The 16,167-nt window shown below is 46.2% G+C and overlaps 1 protein-coding gene across 9 annotated transcripts in view; it reads right to left on the bottom strand.

Moving 5' to 3' along the window:
* The window catches only part of CHTF18 (chromosome transmission fidelity factor 18), a 54,709-nt gene that overhangs the window by 19,617 nt on the left and 18,925 nt on the right, over window positions 1-16,167 (bottom strand). For 6 of the 9 annotated variants that reach the window (XR_012161076.1, XR_012161077.1, XM_073361746.1 and 3 more), the window contains 2 exons: window positions 12,495-12,625; window positions 1,417-1,561 (listed from right to left, as the gene is read on the bottom strand). Coding sequence is in view for 6 of the 9 variants with exons in the window: in XM_073361746.1 (XP_073217847.1) it covers window positions 1,417-1,561; window positions 12,495-12,625 (276 nt within the window). In the remaining 3 variants the exon portion in view is untranslated. Of the gene's footprint in view, window positions 1-1,289; window positions 1,562-12,494; window positions 12,626-13,402; window positions 13,543-16,167 lie in introns of those variants that run through there. The other 3 variants (XR_012161078.1, XM_073361747.1, XM_073361750.1) reach the window with 3 other exon arrangements.

Here is a 16,167-nt window from a genome sequence, read left to right as displayed (position 1 = left end):
GGCAGGGAAAACCTGCGCGCGGTGCAGAACGCTAGCATTAGAGGGGGAAACAGCCGTCAGCACAGGAAACCAATTCCTGGGGCCGACGGCTATTGAGGCTGTAAGCATCTCGGGGCAAGGACCATGCCTTGTTCTGTGTTCTCTGCAGCGCTAGAAGCACTGTTGGTACTTAATATCCACCCCAGCTGTGCCTCACTTCACCTCCCTCCCTCCCCTCCACATCAATGTGACCCTTTGCTAAAGGCACATTAGCAATACCCTACAGCCCCAGCGACAATCTGTCTGTCTGTCCGTCCGTGTGTACGTACACGCGCGCGCTGCTGCCCTCTACTGCGTGGAACGTGTCAGGCCCAATTGTGGTTTTACCAGGTCCCTCTCCTGGCTGAGGTTGGGAGCTGCTCTTGGTTTCAGAGGGGAAGGCGGAGAGGACCACCCAGGATGCGGCAGGCACCCGAGCAGACATGCGTGGCCAGGGGATCAGTTCTAGCTACAGAGGCAGCTGTTTCAGTGAGGGATGAAATGACCTCATGTTCCTGGCGTGCTTTGGGAGAAAGGTGAAACAGAAGGGTCCAATAATAAATAAATAACGTCATTGACTATCTACCAGCAAGCAGATGCCAGAGCATCTCTCTACACGGACAGCTGCTTCACCAACGCATGCAAAAGGCAAGGAGATGGGATACATTCAGAATGACCTCAGCCATTGTTGCAGAATCACTTTTCAGCACTTTACATTTCAGTGAGTATTGATTACTGGGGTCCCGGCAGAAAGACGAGCTGTTTGGCTCGGTCAGACACAATGCTAATGTCACACGTTTCACATGGTCCAAGCCATGGACAGCCTTAAAGCTGCTGGTGCACAACATACAGATCGTTGTTGGTGGAGGGAGGTTTTAATCTAGGATTTTCACTTGCAAAAGGAAAGCTTTCGCACTGCACTTGGCTTCAGAGGAAAGTTGCCAGGCAAAGCTTCCCCCCTGCTCGCTGCCATCATGGAGCAGAGACAGCTAATCCCACTGAGAGGCCAGAGCTGAGGATCTGGGCAGAGGCAGCTGGAGTTTTATAACACAAGAGAGAAACAACTTGACCTAAGACTTTCCAAGTGGAGACACTATGCAGGGGGCTGGTTTCCAGTCATTGCCGAGCACCCTCCCTCCGAGTCTCTCCCTCCGTTAGGGCTTGCCCACCCATATAACGAGCCATCCAGAATCATTAGTCTTGGCCTCTGTGCCTAGGACAGACAGTACACTGCTCCCGCTCACACGGCCCCTATAATTTGTGCAACCTACCCCCACTCAACATGGTGCTCGGTCCCTCTTTAGCTATGCCTGGGCCACACAGAGAGCTTGATGAATCTGCCATGTTTGCTCCCCTCAAGCTTCGGGCCGTCTCCCGTTACCAGCGTCCCACTCCCACCTGGCTGGCGTTCCGGGCTTGTAGCACAGCTTCCGTCCTCCTCATCTTCTCGAGGTCGATTTCTCTTGCAATGAGCTGCTTGGCCTGGTACGTCAATGGTTTGCGAGCCGGTAGGTCCGGGAATCTACAGATGTCTTCCACGTTTCTAGGGGGAACAGATTTGGGGGAATACATGAAACGGAGCCAGTTAATATTGGCTGGTACTGTGACAGCCTTTGGCTGCTGTTAAGAGGGAGATTTTTAGAAAGGTACAGAGTGCAGCTGGATAGTCAGCTCCCATTTATGCCTTTGAAAAATCTTACCCTCAAAATCTAGGGTCAAAGGTTCATTTACACTGATCTGCAGACTTGTGGAACTCGGCTTTGTTTCATCCTAGTCTCATTCAAAATTTAGTACTTGCTTTTCTATTATCCTTCCTTTCAGAAGAAAGCTCTATTTATTGGAAGGAAGCGTTGCCTCTTGGTCATAGGGTAGGGGGCCGGGAGACCTGGGTTCTAGCCCCAACTTTGTAACTTCCTGGGTGTGAGACTTTGGGTAAGTAACTAATTGTCTCCTTTTACCTTGGTTTCCCCATCTTTAAATCCTTACCAGCCTCCCAGGGTCGTGCTGAGGTTTAGAGGTCTGAGAAGCACTTTGAAATCGCTTGGCGAAATGTGCCAGGAGTGCAGAGCAGGGTCGTTTCAATGGATTCCAAACCAGGGAGAAGTTCATACAGGTCACATACTTCTTATCGTTTGTTTTAATGTGAACGCGGCGAATGTAATGCTTGCATGAGAAGCCACGTTGACAGCCCTGCCCTATCCAAGCTTTGTCTAGCCACCGCACGAGCGGCAGCAGTGAAAGGACCCTTTGCCCATTGCTCTGTCGACACATGTCCACAACAGCTCAGAAAGAGCCACCTCTACTAGCCAGGGTAGCAGTTGCCATGGTCAATCCAGTCCTCGGCCTGTTTGCCACCAGTGCCAACAGGGACACCCGTTAGTATTAACTGTATGGGCGAGTAGGGACTGGTCCAAGAGGCTGACCCATAGAGACCACTGACCCTGGGCAGCATTCAGCCCAGTGACCTGGACAGTCGAAGCACTGCACTCCTAACCCACCAAATCTCCACTGTACAGGTCTATCTTCAAACAGACACCTAACTATGCATGGATTGATTTTAAGGTCAGCAGGGGCCATTACGCTCTTCTGGTCTGGCCTGGCCTGTACGTTACATAGCAACCCAGTAATGCCTGTACTGAGCACGATAAATTGGGGTTGATCCACTACGTATCTTTTCCAAAGTCAGCTAATTCTGATTCAAAGATGTCAAATGATGGAGAATCCACCACGTCCCATGGTGGCCCGATCCAATGCTTAACCACCTCTCTGTTATTTCTAGTCTGAATTTGTTTAGCTTCAACTTCCAGCCAACAGCCCTTTGTCTGTCTAATTATAGGGCCCTTTAGTAACTGATAAGTGCCTGCATGAGTGGAAGTTATCGCCAATGATCTAGTCCACCTGTCAACCTCAGTTAGGACTCACTATCCCTCATTCTCATGCTCCCATATATACAGCCCTACCGAACAGAGAGCAAAATTTGGAAGGGCTCTGACACCTGAGATGTACAAGGTCAGTACCGATAGCAAATGCATCTGATAGAAATCTTCCATTGTTGTTTGCAGTGTTGTTGTTGTAGCAGCCGTGTGGATCACAGGATATCAGAAAGGCAAGGTTGGGTAGGTATCTTTTAGTGGATCAACTTTTGGTGGTGAAAGCTACCTGAAGAAGAGCTCTGTGTAATTCAAAAGCTTGTCTCTTACCACCAAAAGTTGATCCACTAAAAGATATTTGCCTCACGCACCTTGTGTCTCCGATAGAAATGTCAATTATTCAACATCAGAACAAGATCGCTCAGTTTTGTTCTGTCTAGTTCCAGTGCTCTGCCCATTGAGTTGTAGAAGCTAAAATAAAGCAGGTCACCTGGGTTTAAAATATTTTCTGAAGATTATTCAGTGAGAAATCCTGGATTAAAAGGATTAAGGGGAGGGATGGACTAGACAAGGAAATAGACAATGTAATAACATGTGAGACAGATTTTATTGCAGCTATTGCAACTTGGTCAAAAGGCTCTAACTTCTACAACCTATATGTCAGACATTTGCCTATTTACTACATTTTCTACCTGATCCTGCAAAATAAAGGGTGCGCATCTAATCTCGGACGAGGTAAGAACCAGCTACAAGAAGAGAGGTTTGGTCTTTCCTGGAGTTCTCTCTTGGATTCCTTACTGGGCGTTTAGTACCTGATCCAAAGCTCAGGGACGTCAATGGGATTGACCATCCATTTCAAAGGATTTTGGATCCTAGACCTAAATCATGCAGCACAAGTAACGTTTCGGGATTTAATAAACTCAGGAGCAGATCTAGAACACTTGCAGATAAGTCCAACAACTTTCAATGGATTTGAACAACAGATGTATTTAGAATTAACTCCCCAATGTCACACTGCAACATGAAAGAGAATTCAATTTCAAAGAGACCATTTCTAGTTCTTCATCTTGGCTGACAGGCTTCCCCAATAAATTAGCACACTGGCAAAAGATCTGCATTGTCTGATCTGCCTGTCCGAGGAACATAAAAGTGGGTTCAGAGGTAAAGCACTCCATGCTACAGCAACCTGTCAGAGCATTTCTTGTTGTATTGTCTGTCTTTTTCTTTATTAAAAAAACCCAACACTGCCGTTTGTATCAAAGTATCTCTACCCATTCCACTTGAATGGGTTTAATTAAGCATCCTTCACATAAACTGCATGGGACACCTCCTGCCCCAATTTCCTATCAAGCACTGAATCCAACAAAGGAGAGAAAAGGGTTATAGCCAACTCCCATTGTTGATTTTATTGAGCTATGCTATAAACAGGCATTTGGGTTAAGCAAAGCAGGTTTATTCTGAACAGGATTTGAGCGCAGGACTTGGAGGGAAGGCCTTTTCCAGAGCAGTTAAAACATGAACACAGCCAGAGAATTTCTTAGAAACCAGATTAACCCTCTTGTATAACAATTATAAATATTTTATGTCTTCTTTGCACTTGATAATATTTCTCTTGAGAAAGAACAAAAAACACCCATGCATCAGAAGAATTCTCAGTGATTTAGAGATCAGCTTTCTGCCCAATTTGCTATTTGAAAAGGCACCCTTCTTCCAGTTTTCTCATTGGCTCTCTGCTGTCTTCAGAGACAGGCAACAAAGTCATAAAACAGACATCCGACTGAATCTGTAACTGTAGGAAAAATAAGGACTTCTAACAGAGCTTTGCTTTAAAATGTTGTGCTTGTCATTTCAAATATTCCTCTCATTTAAAAGTTTCTATGGCTTAAGATGAGGTTTAGAGAGATTTTACTATTTGAAATTAGAATGGCCACTAGCATTTTTGAGAAACAGCTGCATTGTACAGTCTTGTCTTCCCAGCAACCCATGGTCACACAGCCTAAAGTGCAAATAGAACATAACGCACCTTCATGCATTTTCCGATCATTACGGTAACTATTACAGTACATTGCAGAATATGCCAGCAAAAGAAAACAATGCCCAGACTCAAAACTTAAGATCCAATATCACAGCGCATGCCTGCACCAAATGCTGCTTTTCATGTCATGTGGTTTCCACACTCTGCAACATTTTCAATTAGAAGACAAAACCAGGGACAATGGGGGAGGGGATACCATTTCACTACCACCCAAGTGTATTAAGTCAGGTCTACATTGTTTCCATATGTATGTTGTGAAATCTACATGTGCCGCTTCAAGAAAGGTGAAGGAATCACTTGAAACAAATCTAAATACCTACTGCATAGCGTAACTGCCAGCAATAAGATGCACAGAGTGAAACCTGTGCAAAATGTTTGTCCAACAACTGCTGTCTTAAATGATCACACAAAATATCCTCAGATGTACCAAGTGCAATTATAATCCGTCACTGGAAGATCCACCTCCATTAAGCTTCTCCTTTATTAGAAGGCCAATTCAAATGTTTCCAGTCCTTTGGGCTGATGCTTGAAAAAGGTTTCATTGGAATTAAATACAGTGTACGACTTAACTCCTGCTATTCCCCCTCCCCTTTTTTTTTAAACTTGGAGACTACATTAGCATAAGTCTTAGCTACAGTCTGGGTCCTGTGTTATTACACTGTAATGCATCCCCAACACCTTGGATGTGTGAACTGTAATGTACATACTTAAAACATAATATTTAAAAATTTTTAGGTCTGTAGCCTGGTAACTGAATACCATTATTACTAATATTCAGCAAATAAAAATATAACAAGGGGACCGATTCATTGCTGGATTGCTGCAATCATTCAATGCAACCCCATTGAGATCAGTGAGACTACATCAAGTAGTAACACAAACCAAGGTGGACAGAACTCAAATCTTAGGTAAGGCTGTGAATCAACCAGCATATTTTTGGTGCAAAAAATGACTGGCTTTACTCCTGGTGCAATCAAGTAGACTCTGAACTCGTGTGCGCACGTGAACAGAGATGTCAATCACATATTAACAATAACCCTCTCTGCAAGCTTTCTGGCAACAGAAATCTTAATTCCACCTACATGGATGAGCTGCAAAGCTAAAGACACTGTCCAGCCCCATAACTCCAGTCATAGCTACACATCGTTTTTCTGGAGACCTCTACTCTAACTCCTAGTTACTCTATATTAGCCTATGGAGCTAAATGGAATGATGCCATTTTCCTATGGTTTTGCATTGTGCAGACAAGAATTTAAATGGGGAACGGCCCTGATGCAGAGAGAAATCTCAAGGTTATTAGATACATCCCTTGTTTTTAATGCTATGAATCTCTGACTTTTTGCCTTGGGTAAACCATCTTCAAAACTACCGTCCCCCTCTCTCACCAAAACCAGCCTCGACTTCCAGATGTACCCCCAACATTTAACCCAACACTAAAAGTTCACAGAGAAAGTCAACCATTGTCCTTGGGTCGAGTTCTCTGTTTGCAGAGTGTTGATGTTTCCAAGTGCTGGATCCCCTTTCATCTGCTTTGCGCTGGTGAGATGATGTTAACTTGGCTTTGGACAAACTTGTCTTTACTGAGAAGCCAGGTTTAAAAATCACACTGCACAGAATACCATTCAGGGTGGACAATACTGCATTGTTCCTGCTCAGAACACTGCAAGCTGGAGATGACTGAAGGGGAGAGCTACGCAGAACCTCAGAGCCCAGTGCACAAAAGCCTCCTGTCCTGGGAAAGCCACTCTCAAGGAGTTTGATGTATCGAGTTTTCCTTTTCAGATCATCCCATGGCTAATAAATCAAAACTCTCTTTCTCCATCCACACCAGTTGCTTCCATCCCATCTCATCGAACAAGAGATGGAGCAGACCTGTCTCTTATCATAGAATCATAGAATCATAGAATATCAGGGTTGGAAGGGACCCCAGAAGGTCATCTAGTCCAACCCCCTGCTCAAAGCAGGACCAATTCCCAGTTAAATCATCCCAGCCAGGGCTTTGTCAAGCCTGACCTTAAAAACCTCTAAGGAAGGAGATTCTACCACCTCCCTAGGTAACGCATTCCAGTGTTTCACCACCCTCTTAGTGAAAAAGTTTTTCCTAATATCCAATCTAAACCTCCCCCACTGCAACTTGAGACCATTACTCCTCGTTCTGTCATCTGCTACCATTGAGAACAGTCTAGAGCCATCCTCTTTGGAACCCCCTTTCAGGTAGTTGAAAGCAGCTATCAAATCCCCCCTCATTCTTCTCTTCTGCAGGCTAAACAATCCCAGCTCCCTCAGCCTCTCCTCATAACTCATGTGTTCCAGTCCCCTAATCATTTTTGTTGCCCTTCGCTGGACTCTCTCCAATTTATCCACATCCTTCTTGAAGTGTGGGGCCCAAAACTGGACACAGTACTCCAGATGAGGCCTCACCAATGTCGAATAGAGGGGAACGATCACGTCCCTCGATCTGCTCGCTATGCCCCTACTTATACATCCCAAAATGCCATTGGCCTTCTTGGCAACAAGGGCACACTGCTGACTCATATCCAGCTTCTCGTCCACTGTCACCCCTAGGTCCTTTTCTGCAGAACTGCTGCCTAGCCATTCGGTCCCTAGTCTGTAGCTGTGCATTGGGTTCTTCCGTCCTAAGTGCAGGACCCTGCACTTATCCTTATTGAACCTCATCAGATTCCTTTTGGCCCAATCTTCCAATTGGTCTAGGTCCTTCTGTATCCTATCCCTCCCCTCCAGCATATCTACCACTCCTCCCAGTTTAGTATCATCCGCAAATTTGCTGAGAGTGCAATCCACACCATCCTCCAGATCATTTATGAAGATATTGAATAAAACCGGCCCCAGGACCGACCCTTGGGGCACTCCACTTGATACCGGCTGCCAACTAGACATGGAGCCATTGATCACTACCCGTTGAGCCCGACAATTTAGCCAGCTTTCTACCCACCTTATAGTGCATTCATCCAGCCCATACTTCCTTAACTTGCTGACAAGAATACTATGGGAGACCGTGTCAAAAGCTTTGCTAAAGTCAAGAAACAATACATCCACTGCTTTCCCTTCATCCACAGAACCAGTAATCTCATCATAAAAGGCGATTAGATTAGTCAGGCATGACCTTCCCTTGGTGAATCCATGCTGGCTGTTCCTGATCACTTTCCTCTCATGCAAGTGCTTCAGGATTGATTCTTTGAGGACCTGCTCCATGATTTTTCCAGGGACTGAGGTGAGGCTGACTGGCCTGTAGTTCCCAGGATCTTCCTTCTTCCCTTTTTTAAAGATTGGCACTACATTAGCCTTTTTCCAGTCATCCGGGACTTCCCCGGTTCGCCACGAGTTTTCAAAGATAATGGCCAGTGGCTCTGCAATCACAGCTGCCAATTCCTTCAGCACTCTCGGATGCAACTCGTCCGGCCCCATGGACTTGTGCACGTCCAGCTTTTCTAAATAGTCCCTAACCGCCTCTATCTCCACAGAGGGCTGGCCATCTCTTCCGCATTTTGTGATGCCCAGCGCAGCAGTCTGGGAGCTGACCTTGTTAGTGAAAACAGAGGCAAAAAAAGCATTGAGTACATTATCAAACCGGTCACTCACCTACAGGGACCACGTAAACCCAGCCAAGAGTAAGGAGTCTTTCACTGTCTGGCGAAGTTCAGGCCATTGTAACTACACTTCTCTGTTAAGTTCCTCACAGTCTCATCGCCGGTGGATAGCTGGAGCGTGGCGGGCAGGTAAACGAACAGATAGATCAACCCGAGAAGGAGCAGCACAATTACCAGCGGCACTCCCCAATCCGTAATGAACAAAGTCTCGTGGCAGCGAGCCTGGAACATAGGAGCAGGGGTTCGTGCTGCATTCTATTGTTCCTTGGACAAAAGAGGAGCCACGGGCATCTTTGGTTTTTCTCTCTGCCGGCTCTTCACACCTCTGTGTTAAAAGCTGACAGGAAGCTGTTTCCCCTCCTTTAATCCGATGAAAACGAACAATCTCATGCCAGCATTAGCTTGCGTGGATGCCCAGGGAGAGAGCGAAACCTTGCGAACATCGGACAGGTGGTAGGAGAGCAAAATGCATCAGAATTGCCCACTCTCCCTTTCTGCTGTTCTCAATAGGGAAGGAATAAACAAGACTTCATGTGGAGAAGATAGAGGATTTGTGACACTAATATTTTCCTGGAAAGAGACAGCTCAGTGATGCAGAAAGAGAGTAAAACCCCATCAACAAAAGAGGGGGGTTATATTGAAAAAATGTCAATAAGCCCCTTAGATACATAAGGGATTTGGGACGACAGGACATTTCAGCAGAATTAACCTTGGAAGTGCTTTGCAAAAAGATTTCTTGAATGAAAAGAGAGAGATAAGAGATAAAGAAGCACAAGTCCTTTCCATGGCCTGTCAGCGCCTGCATTCGTTAGGTGCTTTAGAAAATCTTTATTGCTCAGTGTCAGCCATTCCCTCCACCCACTTGTCAATCACAAGTACTGCTGCTACATCTAGTTTGGGCTTTTTAAAAATTATTATTATAAAAATGATCAAAGTTGATAGGACAGGAAGCACATCAGCATGTAAATTTCATCCAACTTCTATAATTAATTCAAATATTTAAATTAACTTTCTTGAGCCATTTTCTCTCCCTGTGAAATCCTGGTCCATGCTCCCAGGGGAGTTCTGCACAACGCCAAATGAAAGGGATTTTGGCTGGGGGTTAGAGCAGAGGACCTAGGTTCTATCCCTGAATCCATCGATGACCAACTTTGTGACCATGGACAAATCATTTAACCTTGCTGTGCCTCAATTTCCCCACCTGTAAAATGGGAATAACACTTTCCCTACCTCATGGGGGAGGGAGGCTGAGGCTTAACTAACACATTATATAAACAAAAATGTGTTAATAGTATTTTTTTTTTTTAGTACTTATCAGAGGATCTGAAAGAGATTTATAGAGCATTTTGGTGTTACTTCCATTTTACACAGAGCTAGCTACAGGGACTTGACCCCACCCAAAGATCAGTCAGTGGCAGAATTGGGAATAGATTCATAGATAAGACCAGAAGGGACCACTTTGATCATCCAGGCTCTAAATGACACAAGTAAAGTCACAGGATTCCCTGAATTAATTCTTGTTTGAAATATAATACCTTCTATGGATGTGCTTATAACCATCTATAAAAAGCTACTCATATCTGTTAGATGCTTAGAACATCTATTAATTGTTTTATAAATGGAATCCATAGAAAGTCTCCACAACACGTCACAAATAACTTGCAGAAGGACACAGTTCTCACTGTGCCTCCGGCCTCTATGGGACATCAAGGTAGGCTAGTAAGCATCACTGTTTTGGGAAGATGATAAAGGCAAGCTATCCCTATTTCCATGCTTTCTTCCTCGTGGCTGTTGACTTAACTCACCACCACTGGTCGCACTCCCCGTCAGTACCCGGCCCAAAGCCAGTGATCCAACTAGCAGACCAAATTCGGTGATGAATCCTGGTCACGTGCCATCTGAGGCACGTTGCACATATACTAAGATGACGACTGCCTTATGGGTAAGGGTGGCAGAATCAGATTTTGATTTGGCTGTAATTCTGATAGATATCGTCGGGTTGTATTTTTAAGCATGTTTTTTATTTTTATCAGTTTTATCATTTTCTCAGTTATGTGAAATTTTGGGTTTTATCAATTTGAATATTCACTGTTGTGGGACATTAAGGTGGATGATGGAAATCAGACAATTATTTAAAGACAGCAAATGTTGACAGCGGGACTGCAGGGGCGCTCCCTGCATGGCCAAGGGGCCTGAGACACCTGGCACAAGGTGTGGAGAAGGCTAAGATCCTGGCCCAGCAGAGCAGAGCTCCCCCAGACAGGCCTAGGACCACAACAAGAAGAATGAGCCCCTGGCCGTGGGAGAGACCACTCTGCTGCCAGACAGCTCTGAACTCCTGGCCGGGAAGTGAGTGGGTGGGTTTGCAAGAGGCTCCCTGCATGGCCAAGGGCCAGGGTACCGGACCTTGCAGGTGCTAGGTGCAGGGGAGGCTGCCCTCACAGACTATTATCAATAGTTATTTTTTTTCCCATTGATGTGTGTGTGTCAGGTGAAATCGACATTTACCAACGACTAACTGTTTCCATCAAATCCTTTCCAGCCTACGCATGGGGTTTTTTGTACAGCTCGATAAAGGAATTAAAAGTTTTCAGATCCACACCTTTCCCAGTGACCATATTCTTCCCATGGGGCTTATATCAACTCTAATTTGTCCATCATAATGCAAGCAATTCCTTCTTATTGGGGTTAAAAAACAATGAAGTCTAACAAAGGACAACTAGAATGGAATATACACTCTGGACAGCGAGATGACACCCATTAACCATCTGCTATTGAAAGCAGGGTTTCTGTTTACAGGGATCAGATACAAGCAGCTGTTCAGACCCACCCGCCTATTAAATAGTTAACTGCAAAGTATCAGCCGCTAGATTTAGAAACCTGCTGTAAAGCAGAGAGAGGGCATGACCCCGAAATACCCATGAAAGAACCTTCTACAGAAATGAGAAAAAAAAAAGCGAGAAGAAGAGAAATTGGTGAAAGTTAAAAAGGATAAAACGAAGTCTGATTCGCAAGTGTGAGGGAAGTGAGGGGGTAGAAGAGCATGGGTATTGTGCGGGGATGGGTGTGTTTAAAGTCAATAGGCAGAGAAATAAATGTGATATTTTAGCCAGTTTGCCATCTGCTCCTAACTTCTGAAATACCTGCTTTTCCCAAAGACTGCAGCCAGGAGCGAAAGCTTAGCCCAGTCCTTGAGCTTTCTTGAGTAGATTACATAACCGAGCAGATCTGTGATGCCCTCTGTCACTATTTTGATTCTTGCAATTTTTGTTCTGAATCTTGAGGGGACATTGCCGAGCATTTTATAAAGCTGGAAACTTTTTGTATTGTATGCAGAGAGCGGGAATGCAGCAAAGAAACAATCCAAGGGCTCACTGATTGCAGATATGTCCAAGGCTGTAAATATTGAAGGCTCTTGAGTATTCTTAGTTCAGCATTTTTCTGGGTAGGCTTTTAAACTTTTGGATGCAGCTTCCACTCTAAAACAGGGAAATCTTTTGGACCAACTCTGAGGGTGACACATTCAACTGAAAGGTTATTAAAAATGAATTGCCAGATTGGCTCAGAGAATCCAGTCAGTATTTTGTCTGAGGAAGGTTTCTTTCACAGTTATGGCATAAGCTTCCCCCAGGAAAACCTGACCTCCAGTAGTCAGAGGGCTGCCTTATGCCCTGAAAAATAAATTCTTGTTTACTTTTAACAGTTGCTATTCTCACTCTGGATATTTCTATTCGCCCTTGAAATGCCTAATACCACACTGAATCCCGCCAAGATCTTTGGCCTCACCAGTCTCTTGTGGCAATGAATACCATGGGCTAATTGCATGTGAGAGAAGAACTATTTCCTTTTATCCCCTTCGAATCTGCTGCCTTCCCATTTCACCTTCTGACCCCAGGCGATCGCAATCAAGTGTTTGTGTCACAAAGGCCTTTTGTAGCACACGATTGCTCAGCGCATACTCACGGCTCCAGTTTATAGACATACTGCCCCTCGGGAGTGCGCTGCTGGTGGTAGGTGAGGTTATAGGCCAGCATTGTACTGATCAGGTCAGCCAACTGCTGCTTCTCCTTGAGACTGTACAGCTGCGTGTTCACCTGTAAAGAAATAACCCAAACTGAGACCCCTTCACACAAGAGCTAGCTAGCTGTCACTCTAAGGTACCTATCTGGCACCCAATACCAAAGCATCTGAGCACCTATAATCGTCAGAAGCAGCATTATCCTCACCAGAGACATGGGGAAACTGAGGCACACGGTGGCCAAGTGACTTACCCAAGGTCACACGGGAAGTCTGAAACAGCAGCCCCTGGGACCCTGGTCTCCTGCACTCACAACTGCCGTCTCACTATGCCTGCTCTGTATGTAAACACCTCTCACAGCTTCACAGAGGAACAACAGAGAGGGTCCCAGGTCAGTCAAACCCCTTTGTGATCCAGGCTTCCATTAGGCAGCAGTTTGCAAGATTATACAAGCTAAAGAAAGACCCTCTCTCTCTCCTCTTCCATCATGACCCCCCAGCCAGGGGGCATTTCAGCAGGACGACAGAAGCAGCGGGGGGGGGGGGGGAGGAGGCTCACTCAGCAAAGAGCAGGTACAGGTAACCAGTGGCACCAGAGCGCTAACGCAGAACACGCCAGAGTTTGCCATGGAAGCCCCCCCAGCGGCTGGCACAAAGGGATCAGCTGCACGGGAGGGCTTGAGAAAGCCAGCCCCATGGCTGGGTCTGGGATTCCATTTCAGCAGCCTGCTTCTCCCCCTTCCAGCCTGACTGATCCCATCTGGCCAAAAGAGCCTGCCTTTTCCCCAGGTTCCTAAAGGAGATTGCCCCTGCTGGCTGAGGACTCTTCTCTAGGCAAACACAGGAAGGCTGACCTGAGCCCAGTAGCCGTAAGCAGCTGCAGCTCCTCTCAGTTCAGCAGAGGTGCGCTGGCTTGCACCAGGACTGAATGTGGCTCCTGTCGCCATGAATGGAAGCCCTGCTGCCAGAGTGCTGTACAAGGGTGTGGGTAGAACTGGAGTGTGAAGAAGGGAAAAGGCAGCGCAAGGGCTTCAGAATAACCCCTTGCTCACACCAAAAGTAACAGGCTCGTTATTCACACAAACTACACATTAGCCTTGGTTTCTGAGACTTCACTGAAAGACAAACAAATACACGTAACTGCAGGTTGACGGATTAAACAGGTGACACTTTTCAGCAGAAATGCCAGATCTTGAAAGACATCTGAATGCAAGATCAAAGTGCTCTGAATAAATAAATGTCACATTTTAAGCAGCCCCAAGACATTGGTTAGCAATTGCTTTTGTTTCAAGTCCTCTCCTGATTATATACGCTTGTCTAGCTGCCTTACATAACTGTCCCCTTTAGCCTGAAAATACAGGAAGGTTGCCTCAGGTAAAGCTTGGACCGATGGTGTGCTGTCCCTCACATACCGACCTGTAGCAGCAACCCAGGACAACTGCTGGATGCCACTGCAGTAGGAAGCAGAACATCCAGCTCCATGAATCAGGACAAACTTTTATAAGGGTTCTGACCCTCACGGAGTGAGGGCTTGTGTTCTGATAGCCATCACGGGATCGGAAGAAGCTGCCCCTTTGGCAGATTGTTCCACAGTAATCCATTACCAGAATTCTTGCCTTTTTCTCTGCAGAGCATAGTACTGATTACCATCAGTCAGAGGACTCGCAATCAGACAGAGCCCTGGCTTGAACTGGTATATAAATGGTCATGCTCTTCCTTATTTGCACTACAGTAGCACCTAGAGGACCCCCATCAAGATCATGGCCCCGCTGAGCTGGGTGTGCGCAACACAGCAAGAGTGTCCCTGCCCCTACCAAATCACAGCCTAGCCACACCAGGGTGGAAGGGGAACCAGAGGCAGAGAGAGAAGAAGGGACTTGCCCAAGGTCAGAATTGGGAAGAGAACCCAGGTCTCCTAGCTCCCAGTTCTGTGCCCTGTCCATTGAATCAGTGAAAGGAACGCCCTGGTCTAAACATACACGGCACCTGGAGTGGACTCAAGCCACAGTGGAAGCTCTTTCAAGGTCAGATGCCATGTACATTGGGAAAATTCCATCTACACCAACTGACACAAGCTAGTTCTCTCTGCCCCCACTGGGAGCAGATCCCGCCGTCTCCATCCACACATTCCCTCTGGACATCCAGCGAGAGGGGGCCAGGTGCTTTACTCTTCCCCATGATCCGAGAAAGGACCTAGACCAGGTCTGGTCTATGCAACAGATTCTCCTTGCATGCCAGTTATTCCTCTCCAGAGTTTTGCTCTGGTTTGCCCACGACGAAGTTAGTGCGGCAGGAGCCGAAATGAATTTAGTGAGCGGGGAGGGAGAGGCTGAGGCGTCTTGGCCTGTCAAGTGCTGAGGGTCCTCAACTCCCAGCGATGCCCGATGGAAGTGGAGGACTAAGCACTTTGCAGGACTGAATCCTAAAATCAACAAGAAAGAGTGCCTGTCGAAACAACACACACACGCCTACGACCTCCTTCACCACTAGGCCATTAGCTCAAAGCTAGCCTGGCTCTGCAGTGACCAGAGGATTATCCCCTCAGATAGCTGCTTGGTGTCATCGGGTCTCAATCCGTTCCCAACAGCTGCAAGCCTACACTGTGAAACCCACCACCCCAGCTAGTTTACTCCCCGATTGGCACCGTTAGAGTCCAAGAGACGTATATTGGATCGGCCAGGGCTGCATTCCTGTCCCCCAGAACACATTAGGGGGAGAGGTGACTTGATCACAGTCTATACGTATCTACATGGGGAACAAATATTTAATAAGGGGTTTTTCAGTCGAACAGAGAAAGGTCTAACACGATCCAATGGCTGGAAGTGGAAGCTAGACAAATTCAGACTGGAAATGAGGTGTAAATTTGTAAGAGAGAGAGTAATTAACCGTGGGAACAATTTGAATCAGAGTGGATTCTCCAGCAGGGGCAATTTTTAAACCAAGATTGGATGTTTTTCTCGAAGATCTGCTCCAGGAATTATTTTGGGGGCAGGTCTCTGGCCTGCATTATGCAGGAGATCAGACTAGATGGTCACAATGGTCCCTGCTGGACTTGGAATTTATGAATCGGAGCTGACGGGACAGTGAAAGAGAAGCTTTTGTGGCTGCTATCTGGGCTACTTCTCCACTCCCCAGAGACGTCCACTCAACAGCTTCCTTCAGCCCTCTCTTTCTTCCCTCACTTATGCGTCAGGCAGCAATGGCTGCTGCTGTGCTGTGATTTTTAATTTATCAGGGATGGATTCTTGCAACATCATTATATAGAACGTTGCAAGAATCCGTATATATATATATAAAAAGGCAGAAAGAAAAAACAAAATTAAGCTAATAAATCCTTAGGCCCCCAACGTTGGTTTCAGCTGGTTTCCAAGAAGCCAAGCGACTCCCAACTGAGCAAACAAACCCAGCGCACATCATTGTGCTGCTTTTCTGGGCTATTTTTAAACACGTTTGTGAAGGGCTGCAGAGACAATACTTAGAGTGCAGGTAACGTGCTCTTCTTCCCCTGCAGGTGCATATTAGACACTACAGTATGAAAACACACCGCAGCGACCACCTAGGATTTGCATATGTTCCCGATCAAGGCCTTTTCTAAAAACACAGCAGCCTCCAGAAAGGA

The sequence above is a fragment of the Lepidochelys kempii genome, chromosome 10 (genome assembly GCF_965140265.1).
Source record: "Lepidochelys kempii isolate rLepKem1 chromosome 10, rLepKem1.hap2, whole genome shotgun sequence".
Classification (NCBI taxonomy): Eukaryota; Metazoa; Chordata; order Testudines; family Cheloniidae; genus Lepidochelys; species Lepidochelys kempii.
This window is presented reverse-complemented; position numbering and strand designations above follow the sequence as displayed.